General features: G+C 45.5%; 1 protein-coding gene across 1 annotated transcript in view; it reads left to right on the forward strand.

Moving 5' to 3' along the window:
- Positions 1 to 13,519, forward strand: part of KDM4C (lysine demethylase 4C) — a 320,670-nt gene that overhangs the window by 41,406 nt on the left and 265,745 nt on the right. Inside the window, 1 exon segment of the mRNA XM_040419760.1 lies at positions 12,907 to 13,039. Coding sequence (XP_040275694.1) covers positions 12,907 to 13,039 — 133 coding nt within the window.

A 13,519-nucleotide genomic window follows, 5' to 3' on the forward strand; every position in this document is an offset into this window, starting at 1 on the left:
GGAAAAGTTGTCTTTTGCCAAGATATTTCTCTCACCCAGCATGGGTATATGTAAAATGACACCCCAAAACACATTCTCCACCTTCTCCTGAGTACGGAGATACCAGATGTGTGACACTTTTTTGCAGCCTAGGTGGGCAAAGGGGCCCATATTCCAAAGAGCACCTTTCGGATTTCACTCGTCATTTTTTACAGAATTTGATTTCAAACTCCTTACCACACATTTGGGCCCCTAGAATGCCAGGGCAGTATAACTACCCCACAAGTGACCCCATTTTGGAAAGAAGAGACCCCAAGGTATTCGCTGATGGGCATAGTGAGTTCATGGAAGTTTTTATTTTTTGTCACAAGTTAGTGGAATATGAGACTTTGTATGAAAAAAAAAAAAATCATCATTTTCCACTAACTTGTGACAAAAAATAAAAAATTCTAGGAACTCGCCATGCCCCTCACGGAATACCTTGGGGTGTCTTCTTTCCAAAATGGGGTCACTTGTGGGGTAGTTATACTGCCCTGGCATTTTCCAGGGGCCCTAATGTGTGGTAAGTAGGTAAATGACCTGTGAAATCCTAAAGGTGCTCTTTGGAATGTGGGCCCCTTTGCCCACCTAGGCTGCAAAAAAGTGTCACACATCTGGTATCGCCGTATTCAGGAGACGTTGGGGAATGTGTTTTGGGGTGTCTTTTTACATATACCCATGCTGGGTGAGAGAAATATCTTGGCAAAAGACAACTTTTTCCATTTTTTTATACAAAGTTGGCATTTGACCAAGATATTTATCTCACCCAGCATGGGTATATGTAAAATGACACCCCAAAACACATTCCCCAACTTCTCCTGAGTACGGCGATACCAGATGTGTGACACTTTTTTGCAGCCTAGATGCGCAAAGGGGCCCAAATTCCTTTTAGGAGGGCATTTTTAGACATTTGGATACCAGACTTCTTCTCACGCTTTGGGGCCCCTAGAATGCCAGGGCAGTATAAATACCCCACATGTGACCCCATTTTGGAAAGAAGACACCCCAAGGTATTCAATGAGGGGCATGGCGAGTTCATAGAAATTTTTTTTTTTTGGCACAAGTTAGCGGAAATTGATATTTTTTATTTTTTTCTCACAAAGTCTCCCGTTCCGCTAACTTGGGACAAAAATTTCAATCTTTCATGGACTCAATATGCCCCTCACGGAATACCTGGGGGTGTCTTCTTTCCGAAATGGGGTCACATGTGGGGTATTTATACTGCCCTGGCATTCTAGGGGCCCTAAAGCGTGAGAAGAAGTCTGGAATATAAATGTCTAAAAAATTTTACGCATTTGGATTCCGTGAGGGGTATGGTGAGTTCATGTGAGATTTTATTTTTTGTCACAAGTTAGTGGAATATGTGACTTTGTAAGAAAAAAAAAAAAATTCCGCTAACTTGGGCCAAAAAAAAGACTGAATGCAGCCTTACAGAGGGGGGGGGGGATCAATGACAGGGGGGTGATCAATGACAGGGGGGGTGATCAATGACAGGGGGGTGATCAGGGAGTCTATATGGGGTGATCACCCAACTGTCATTGATCACCCCCCTGTAAGGCTGCATTCAGACGTCCGTATGATTTTTACGGATCCGATCAGTCTATCAGTGGATCCGTAAAAATCATGCGGACATCTGAATGGAGCTTTACAGGGGGGTGATCAATGACAGAGGGGTAATCAATGACAGGGGGGTGATCAGGGAGTCTATATGGGGTGATCACCACAGTCATTGATCACTCCCCTGTAAGGCTGCATTCAGACGTCCGTATGATTTTTACGGATCCGATCAGTCTATCAGTGGATCCGTAAAAATCATGCGGACATCTGAATGGAGCTTTACAGGGGGGTGATCAATGACAGAGGGGTAATCAATGACAGGGGGGTGATCAGGGAGTCTATATGGGGTGATCACCACAGTCATTGATCACTCCCCTGTAAGGCTGCATTCAGACGTCCGTATGATTTTTACGGATCCGATCAGTCTATCAGTGGATCCGTAAAAATCATGCGGACATCTGAATGGAGCTTTACAGGGGGGTGATCAATGACAGGGGGGTAATCAATGACAGGGGGGTGATCAGGGAGTCTATATGGGGTGATCACCACAGTCATTGATCACTCCCCTGTAAGGCTCCATTCAGACGTCTGTATGATTTTTACGGATCCGATCAGTCTATCAGTGGATCCGTAAAAATCATGCGGACATCTGAATGGAGCTTTACAGGGGGGTGATCAATGACAGAGGGGTAATCAATGACAGGGGGGTGATCAGGGAGTCTATATGGGGTGATCACCACAGTCATTGATCACTCCCCTGTAAGGCTGCATTCAGACGTCCGTATGATTTTTACGGATCCGATCAGTCTATCAGTGGATCCGTAAAAATCATGCGGACATCTGAATGGAGCTTTACAGGGGGGTGATCAATGACAGGGGGGTGATCAGGGAGTCTATATGGGGTGATCACCTCCGTCATTTATCACTCCCCTGTAAGGCTGCATTCAGACGTCCGTATGATTTTTACGGATCCGATCAGTCTATCAGTGGATCCGTAAAAATCATGCGGACATCTGAATGGAGCTTTACAGGGGGTTGATCAATGACAGGGGGGTAATCAATGACAGGGGGGTGATCAGGGAGTCTATATGGGGTGATCAGGGGTGATCAAGGGCTAATAAGGGGTTAATAAGTGACGGGGGGGGGGGGGGTGTAGTGTAGTGGTGCTTGGTGCAACATATTACTGAGCTGCCTGTGTCCTCTGGTGGTCGATCCAAACAAAGGGGACCACCAGAGGACCAGGTAGCAGGTATATTAGACGCTGTTATCAAAACAGCGTCTAATATACCTGTTAGGGGTTAAAAAAATCACATCTCCAGCCTGCCAGCGAACGATCGCCGCTGGCAGGCTGGAGATCCACTCGCTTACCTTCCGATCCTGTGAACGCGCGCGCCTGTGTGCGCGCGTTCACAGGAAATCTCGCGTCTCGCGAGAGGACGCACCGGCGCGTCCACCCAGAACAACAGGACCGCCGCAAAGACGCAATCCTGCGTACGGCGGTCCTGAGGTGGTTAAGCACCGGGCCCATTTTTGCTTTTGCATTTTTATTTCTTCCTCCCTACGTTCCAATAGCCATACCGTTTTTAATTTCTCATTCATATAACCATATGAGTGCTTTTTGTTTCATGGATAAGTTATATTTTTTTAAGGGCACCATTTAATTTACCATGTCTGTTATTGGACCATGTCAGTAGGGCCGCCGAAAATAGCTGAGCGCTGGCTCGGCTATTTCCATCTACCCCGTAGAAATGAATGGGAGCAGGGGCCGCACGTGCGCAGTGTGCTCCCATTCACTTGTATGGGAGCAGCGCTTGGTGTTGGACAGACCCCGGGAAACCCAGGGTCCTCCAGCCACAGCTCTCCCGCTCCGTTCTCTTTGTAGGTGCTGGTCCCAGAGGTGGTACCCGCACCTATCAGACAATGGGGGCATATCCTAGCGATATAACCCCCACTGTTCCCATTGTATGTGATGGGAATACCGCTTTAAGGCCCCTTATATTGCTCCCAGTAATTATAATGACCCCCTGAAGTGCCCCCAGTATGTATAATGCCCCCTGTAGTGTCCCTAATATGTATTATGGCCCCCTGTAATGCCCCCAATAGTTATTTCTCTGTGTAGTGCCCCAGTAGGTATAATGCCCCTCTGAGGTGACCCCAATCAGTATATGTCCCTTTTTTGTGCCCTTGTAAAATGCTTCTGTAATGTCCCTAATAGTTATAATGCCTCTCTGTAGGTATAATGTCCCTTGTTCTTAGTGTCCCCTGTGCTTAAAGTACCCCCCTCTAGTGCACCCAATACTTAGACTCCCCCTGTAGTTATAAAGCCCCCCCACATAGTGCCTCCCAGTACTATCTCCCCCCCCCCCCCCCCGATATCAAAAACTTAGTAGCTTCAGCACTTGAGGATAAAAGATCCACATTCTTTGTGTGAAATCCATTAAAAGATTAACATGATTCAGCTACAGCGATGACATGTTTCATGGTATGCCGGCCTGGATTCCTGCTGAGAGCAGGAGCGCACGGCGTCATTGGTTGCTATGACGCCGTGCGCTTCATGCCGCCGCTGCACTGCAGTAATACACTCGTATAGATCATACAAGTGTATTACTGTAGTGCAGCGGCGGCATGAAGCGCATGGCGTCATAGCAAAGAATGACGCTGTGCGCTCCCTTTTTGTCAGCAGGAATGCAGGCCGGCATACCACGGACCGTTCACGGCCTTCCGGAACACGGCCGTGTGCATTCGGCCTCAGGGCTCATGCACACGGATGCCGCCCGTGTGCCTTCCGCAATTTGCGGAACGGAACAGAAGGCCCATTATAGAAATTCTTGTCCGCAAAACGGACAAGAATAGGACATGCCTCCCATAATTTTTGCGGGGCCACGGAACGGAGCAACTGATGCAGACAGCACACAGAGTGCTGTTTGCATCTTTTGCGGACCCATTGAAATGAATGGTTCCATATATGGACCGTATACGGAATCAAAATACGGCCCGTATACTAAACGCAAAAAACGTTTGTGTGCATGAGCCCTTACTCATGGCATCATGTTGTTTGCCCAGTTTCAGCAAAAAACAAACAAATACATGCCTCTTCCTGTTTGCAGCCCAAGTTGCTGGCTTCTGGACACAGGTGGTCGCGTTTAAGTCAACACACTGACTACATCTTGACATACACGTGTGCGATGATCAGGGCCGGCTCCAGGTTCATGTGGGCCCTTGGGCGATAAATCCCAGTGGGCCCCCATGAGGCATTTTTTTACATTGACATGTCCCCCTGTGGCTCCTACACAGTATAATGACCCCCAGTGGCCCCTATACAGTATAATGACTACTAGTGGCCCTTCACACAGTATAATGAACCCCCAATCCCCCCCCCACTGTATAATGACCACCTGTGGCCCTGCATTCAGAATAATAACCCCCAGTCGCCCCCATTTAGAATAATGACCCCCAGTAGCCCCCACACTGGGGGAATACTGTATGGAGGGGGCTCTGGGGGTGATTATATTGAATGTAGGGTCATTGGTGATCATTATACTAAATGGGGGACACTGGGGGTCATTATACTATGTAAAGGGCCCTCACAGTATAATGACCCCACAGTGACCCTCCATTCAGAATAATGACCCCCAGTCGCCCCCACACTGGGGGTTATACTGTATAGAGGGGGCACGAGGGGTTATTATATTTAATGGGGGCTCTGGTGGTCATTATGCTAAATGGAAGGTCAATGGGGATCATTATACTAAATGGGGGGCACTGGGAGTCATTATACTGTGTAAGGGGCCCTCACAGTGTGATGAATGACCCCCCAGTGGCCCCCTCACATACCTATCATTGCAGGGGAGCTGGTGGTCCTGTCATTCACTAACCGCAGCTCCCTGCGCTCCTTCTCTACGGCGGCCCGCTGCAGCAGTGAGCCGGGCCTGGAGGAGAGAAGGAGATGTGCAGTGATGGAGCTAGAACTGACTGGGCCCCACAGCGAAATTTAGTACTCCCCCCTCCCCCCAATGTGTGTTCACATCACGGTTTTCCTATCGGTTTGATGCATAGAAATGTGCAGCACTCCACGTTTTTGTATCCTGCAGTGTCCAGTAAAAAATGCAGACGTTAACATATATGTTTTTTTACCATGGAATTGTATGGTGAACGGACGCCACTGTACGGCATCAGTCTGAGGCATCTGTTAACGCAGACATTTTTGGTATGCATTAAATGGATGGAAAAAATAGGATGTGAACCCGGCCCTAGTGTCAGAATAAGGCTACTTTCACACTTGCGGCAGAGAGTTCCGGCAAGCAGTTCCGTCGCCGGAACTGCCTGCCGGATCAGGCAAAATGTATGCTAACTGATGGCATTAGTAAGATGGATCAGGATTCTGATCAGTCGAAAAAATGCATTGAAATGCCGGATCCGTCTTTCCGGTGTCATCCGGCAAAAACGGATCCGGCATTTATTTTTTCACCTTTTTTTCAGTCTGTGCATGCGCATACCGGAAGGACGGATCCGGCACTAATACATTCCTATGGGAAAAAATGCCGGATCCGGCATTCAGGCAAGTCTTCAGTTTTTTTAGCCGGAGATAAAACCGTAGCATGCTACGGTTTTCTCTTTTGCTTGATCAGTCAAAACGACTGAACTGAAGACATCCTGATGCAAACTGAACGGATTACTCTCCATTCATAATGCATGGGGATATGCCTGATCAGTTCTTTTCCGGTATAGAGCCCCTGTGACGGAACTCTATGCCGGAAAAGAAAAACGCTAATGTGAAAGTACCCTAAGCACCAGTACACAGCGGAGCAGCGTGGCGGAGAGGGGAGGCCGCCATGTACTGACAGAGCGCTAACTGGTCCTGGTGGTCAGTGATGAGGACTGTTTTCCAAGGATCATTTTCTACTGGGAAATACAGGGCACAGTATAATACACTAGAATCTATATAATATAAAGATATTAGCCCTACCCCTGAATGATAATACAATTAGGGGGTCATTTATTATATAGAAATACGTCTATATTAGGCGTATTTCTGACACAGATGTGGCGCAAAGGTCCTTAACACCGCAATCTGTATCTTTTCCCGCTCATGCCAGGTCTAAAAAAAGTGGTGTGGGCAGGGAAGGGATACAGTTATGGCCATGCAGTTATTGGATACCACCGCCATATAGTGATAACACCGCCATATAGTGATAACACCGCCATACAGTGACCGGATAAAAGGGTATAAGAGGGCACTGCACAGGGTGTGGTAGGAGGGCACAATGCAGGGTATAAAGGGGCACAGTACGGGGTGGGGGGCACAGTACGGGGTGGGGGGCACAGTCACATGACCCTGTGACGTTAGAAGGTCCTTATGGTGAATGCGGTTCAGATGCCACCATAATGAGAGGCAGAGGAGTGAGACAGGGGCCCTGGATGGACAGGAGGGGTGGACACAGCAAGTAGGTGGGAGGGGCTCTGAGGGGGATTCATACAAGAAGTAGTGGCAGGAGGTCTGTGCAGGGCAGCAATAAGAAGGTGGAACAGGAGCTCTGGATACATGAGGGAGGAAAGGAGACAGCAGGGGATCCATGAGGATGAGAGAGGACAGGATATGGGGGGGGGGCAGGTGTCATGGAGGCAAACTGCTTAATGAAACAGTAACACAACTAAATAGAATGAAGCAGCAGCAGATTCCCCCTTCCTTCTATCCCACAGACAAGAGACAGTCACAGTGCAGACTCACAGACTGTGTTCACACTTCTCTGCTCCAGCCCTGCGGTCTCTCTCCTCAGGCAGTGTGTCCTGTGTAGAGGGGGCGTGTCCTGTGTAGAGGGGGCGTGTTCTGAGTCTCTGCAGCTCAGAGGGCCCACCAAAGGGGTACTGCGTATGTGAAATGACAGCAGTGAGAGCTCCCATCTGTATTGATGGAAGTGCTCATAGCAGCTCAGTGGGCCCCCCCAGGAGCATTGGGCCCCGGCACTTGCCCGGGGATGCCGGTTTATGACGCTGGCCCTGGCGATGATGTCCTCTTTTCGCCTGAGAACCGGCACAGGTGATTGCTTGGCGATCGACTGCTCCGTTCTACTCTTTTCTATGTCAGTGGCCTATGACAGTGAGTCGCGGGGCAATAATTCAACTGTATTCTCTGCTATCACAACATTTGAGGCGTGGACAAAACATCTGGGCCCAAGACCTGGATGTTTTGACCTGGGGTCGCCCCTGATTTTATCCATTCCTATTTAATTTCACTTTAGTATAATTCAAAGAAGGAAAGTTTGTTTGCAAATGAACATATGCGGCTTTGTGTTGCTAAAAAAAAAAAAAAAAACACAAACAGGTTTTCAGTTGACAATTGATCTTGAGCTTTTTCCAAGCTTTGTCTTGTCAGTCAGCTGTTTACTTCCCCTTCCTATACACTTTAATTAACCCCTTCAGGACCCTGCCATTTTTCACCTTAAGGAAAGCAAATCTGACATGTGTCACTTTAAGTGGTGGTAACTTTAAACCGCTTTTACTTATCCAAGCCATTCTGAGATTGTTTTCTCGTCACATATTGTACTTCATAACAGTGGTAAATTTGAGTCAAAATATTTCACTTTTATTTATAAAAAAAAATACCAAATTTACCAAAAATTTGGATAAATTCACAATTTCTCTGCTTTTAAAACAGATCGTAATACCTCCTAATATAGTTACCGTATTTGTGCTCTATAAGACGCACCGGCCCATAAGACGCACCTAGGTTTTAGAGGGGGACAATAAGAAAAAAATATTTTTCATTACACCTAAGGTCAGATCAGCAATCAGACCCCCAATGTTAATCAGACCTCAGATCACAGCCCCAATCAGACCCCCAATGTTAATAATACCCCAATAAGACCTTAGATCAGACCCGCAATCAGACCTCAGCTCACACCCAAAAGTGAATGACCCCCAATCAGACCTCAGATATGAGCCCCAATATAAATAAGACTCCATTCAGACCTCGGATCAGACCCCCAGTCTCAAATCAACCCCCCATGCCTCTTTTGACTAGCCCCAGTCTCATATCAGTCCACATGCCTCTTTTGGCTAGCCCTAGTCTCATATCAGCCCCCATTGCCTCTTTTTGTCAGCCCCCATTGCCTCTTTTTGTCAGCCTCCATTGCCTCTCTCAGGCCCCATTGCCTCTTTATCAGCCCCATATTGCTTCAGAGGAAAAAATAAAAACAGTCACTTACCGCTCCTCACCATCGCGATCCTCTTCATCCGGCTGTCAGCTGTGCTCTGTGAACTGGTGCGCAGCCCTGCACAGCCGACAGCCGAGGACCAGGAAGCAGTGAGTACAGATCCTTAACCGCTCAAAGAGGACCTTTCACCTTGAAAAACATTGTGAACGAAGTATGCTGCCATGGAGAGCGGCGCCCGGGGATCTCACTGCACTTACTATTACCTCTGGGCGCCGCTCCGTTCTCCCGTTATAGGCTCCGGTATGTTCTCTCACTAAGTTATAGTAGGCGGTGTCTGCCCTTGTCCTGTGGGCGTCTCCTTCTCCTAGGCTGTAGCGCTGGCCAATCGCAGCGCACAGCTGACAGCCTGGGAGAAAAAAACTCCCAGGCTGTGAGCTGTGCGCTGCGATTGGCCAGCGCTGCAGCCTAGGAGAAGGAGACGCCCACAGGACAAGGGCAGACACCGCCTACTATAACTTAGTGAGTAAAGATACCCGAGGGGATAACGGGAGAACGGAGCGGCGCCCAGAGGTAATAGTAAGTGCAGTGAGATCCCCGGGCGCCGCTCTCCATGGCAGCATACTTAGTTCACAATGTTTTTCAAGGTGAAAGGTCCTCCGGTACTAATGAGCGCTTCCATAATGTAAGCCGCTCCTTATTATACGCCCCACGCGTCTTATGGGGCGAAAAATACAGTATTACTTTACATTTCCCATATGTCTACTTCATGTTTTGGATCATTTTGTAAATGACATTTTCTTTTATGGGGACGTTAAAAGGCTTAAAGGTTAGAAGCAAATCTTAAAATTTTTAAGAAAATTTCCAAAGCCCAATTTTAAGGACCAGTTCAGGTCTGAAGTCTGTTTGTGGGGCTTAAATAATTTAAATCACCAATAAATGGCCCCATTTTAGAAACTAAACCCCTCAAGGTATTCAAAACTGATTTTACTAACTTTGTTAACCCTTTAGGTGTTCCACAAGAATTAAAGGAAAATGTAGATAAAATTAACTTTTTTGCCAGATTTTCCTTTTTAATAAATTTTTTCCAATAACAAAGCAAGGATTAACAGCCAAACAAAACACAACATTTATTGCTCTGATTCTGTAGTTTACAGAAACACCCCATATGTTGTCTTAAACCGCTATACGGGCACGTGGCAGGTCGCAGAAGGAAAGGAACGCCATATGATTTTTGGAAGGCGGATTTCAGTGGGATAATTTTAAGTTGCCATGTCACATTTGAGGACTCCCTGATGCACCCCTAGAGTAGAAACTCCAAAAAAGTGACCCCATTTTGGAAACTATGAGATGAGGTGGCAGTTTTGTTGGTACTATTTTGGGGTACATACGGTATGATTTTTAATTGCTCTATTTTACACTTTTTTTGTGAGGCAAGGTAACAAAAAAATAGATGTTTTGGCCAGGGCTGTGGAGTCGGTAGATAAATGTTCCGACTCCGACTCCTCAGTTTTATGTACTTCCGACTCCGACTCCCCGACTCCGACTCCTCTGTATTAATATGCAAATGTATTTTATACATTCCTTGAGGGAAAGAAACGCTACCTACCACAGGACTACTGGCTGGGAAGCCAACAGTCTACTGTATTGCACAGTTTAAGCAAAAGACAAACACAATGAAAACAAAGGAGGATCCAGGAAGGGGCATTTATTCTAAAACATGATTTTCCTAGGAGAATCCCATAGTCATGTTTAAAGTTTAAGCTAACAATCGGAGTTTACAAGTTTTTATAGCCTTGGCTAAATGACAGCAGTTTTTCCAATGGTTTACAGCTTCAGTCTTGAACTATTGGCCCTCCATTCCCTTCACTTATACAAGTGTCTCACTCTCTAGTCCTGCAAAAAACATATTTATTTAATCCCTTATCAGTGAGAGGCTAGGTTACACATGGACGCTGCGTTCCCTGTAAAAGCAGAACACAACACTATGGAAAGTATAAGTATTGCAGCTCCTAATTGTGCGTTGCGTGCCATATAGTGAAGGACATGAAAAGCATGCTTCTTCACGGTCACTTAACGTGTTCGTTTTGCGGTTACGTGAGGCACTGCATGCATTGGTCTTTATTCTTACAGTAGAGAAGTCATTAATTATACCTTTTTGTGAATTGGGACATTTAAACTTGCTTTTTTTTAATTTTTTATTCCAATCTAAATTTAGTAGGAGTCGGTGCATTGTTTGCCGACTCCGACTCCAGGTACCCAAAATTTCCCCCGACTCCGACTCCACAGCCCTGGTTTTGGCACTGTTTTTATTTTTTGTTTTCTACAATGTTCGTCTGACAAGGTTAGATCATGTGCTATTTTTATAGAGCAGTTTGTTACGGACGCGACAATGCCAAATATGACAACTTTTTTTTTAAAATAATTTTTTAGTGTGTCCATATTTTGAGAGCCATAGTTTTTATTTTTTATTTTTAGGGTGACTGTCTTATGTAGGGGCTCATTTGTTTTGGTATGAGATGACTGTTTGGTACTATTTTAGGATGCATATAACTTTTTGATCACTTGGTATTACACTTTTTGTGATGTATGGTGACAAAAAATGGCTTTTTTGACACTGTTTTTTATATTTTTTACAGTGTTCACCTGAGGGGTTAGGTCATGTGATATTTTAATAGACCTGGTTGTTACGGACACAATGATGCCGAATATGTCTACCTTTTTTTATTTTTTTCACTTTTAACACAATAAAAGCATTAAAAAAAATAAAAAAAATCATGTTTTAGTGTCTCCATATTCTGAGAGCCATAGTTTTTTTTTATTCTTTTCCCGATTTGTTTTATGTAGGGGCTCATTTTTTGCGGGATGAGGTGACAGTTTGGTACTATTTTGGGAGGCATACACCTTTTTGATCAGTTGGTGTTGCACTTTTTGTGATGTAAGGTGACTGAAAAAGTGATTGTTTTAGCACAGTTTTTATTTTTTTCTACGGAGTTCAGGTGAGGGGGTGGATCATGTGATATTTTTGTAGAGCCAGTTGTTACGGATTCGGCATACCCAGTATGCCTTTTTTTTTTTTTTTTTTCTTGAAACTTCAGCTTTTATGCCGACAGCCTGCCTGTGAGACCCAGCCTAAGGGCTGGATCTCACAGGCTTTCGTAGAAGGCAAGCCCCGATGCCTATGGAAGGCATCGGGCTTGCCTTCTCTGCCATCTGTTCCCTAGGGACCCAAAGGAGATACGGAGGGCACCTGTACCCTCCGCCAACCCTCTGCATGCCGCGGTCAGCTTTGACAGCAGCATACAAGGGATTAACACGCCGTCATCTGTGTTTTCACCGATGCCTGTGTATGCAGCAGGGGCCCGGCTGTCAGGGACTGCCGGGTCTGTGCCGCTGATCGGGCGCGTGCAGGAGCCGTACATGTACGACACTGGTCCTTAAGTCACGTCCACCAGCGCCGTACATGTAAGGCGAGGGTCCTTAAGGGGTTAATATTGGTCAATTGTTTCTGTATACTTAAATTACTAATGCCGGTGTCAGAATTTAGTAAATTAAAGTACCTGTATTCTGCAGTTATTAGCCGGTTTCCCTCTACAGTCTCTACTTCTCCGTTGTCCCTGAAGAATAAATACTAAATGTTTCCCATATAAAGCACATGAAAACCAGGATTCTGCTTTTTCCTTCATTATTTTGTACAGAGCATTAGAAAGTTGTATTGATAAGTATTAATGTGGATGAAGTGCTTGTGTATGATATAACACTTATTAGCTGGGCAGTGTCTGTCTGTGTGTCTCCGCTTTTCTCTCACTGCAGCTCACTCCTCCTTCCCCTTCCCTCTCCATAAACTTCTATGGTATCTTGTAATCTGATCCTTCAGTGAGCGGACCGACCATCTTTGTCTCAGAGTTCTGTCCGCATCTTTTGCGGCCCCATTGAAGTAAATGGGTCCGCATCCGTGCTGCCAAAACTGCGGCTTGGATGCGGACCAAAACAATGGCTGTGTGCATGAGGCCTAAGAGTGTTAGTTTAGGAAGTTTTAGGGGGGAGGCCTGATGAGATATATCAGATGGTTTTGCCTGTACTTATGCAAACTTGTGTGAAAAGTTAGTGACCATTCAAGTATTAATTTTACATGCACGGTTTGCTGTTTTAACTAATACATTTTGGTTTACTCCAAAAGGTACTCTATACCACCAGAACATGGAAAGAGACTGGAAAGGCTGGCTCAAGGTAAACACTTTTTTTTTGCATATTTACATGGTCATATCTGTATGTATAATTGTAATCAGCTTCCTGTAATCAGTTGTAATCAGGTAACATGATGAAAACAATTTGTACTAATTTGTGACTGATATTATTTATTTAAATATATTTTAACCCCTTTCAGCCAAAGCTATTTTTGGCCAGTCGCTGGAAACTTGTTTTTTAAAAGGGTTCTCCGGGCTTTTAATATTGATGACCCATCCTCAGGATAGGTCATCAATATCAGATCGGCTGGGGGTCCGACACGCCCGCCCATCAGCTGTATGAATTTAAGGTGGGGGTGTAAGAGCGTATCATGGGTGGCAGAGGACACATTTCTTAAAACCGTATAACCTTACCTAATAGATAATTAAAACACGAGACAATTCAGTGTGGAATAAATAGGCCGTGTTGCTTTATTTGGGGTTTTACCAGGTTATCATACCAATTTATCAAAATACTGAATTAATAAATATCAATAAATAATCCAACCATAAAATATAAATAATTGAATAAATACTTAAATCTCATTAACTTATGGACCATTAAGT

Source organism: Bufo bufo, chromosome 2, assembly GCF_905171765.1.
Source record: "Bufo bufo chromosome 2, aBufBuf1.1, whole genome shotgun sequence".
In the NCBI taxonomy this organism is placed as follows: Eukaryota; Metazoa; Chordata; class Amphibia; order Anura; family Bufonidae; genus Bufo; species Bufo bufo.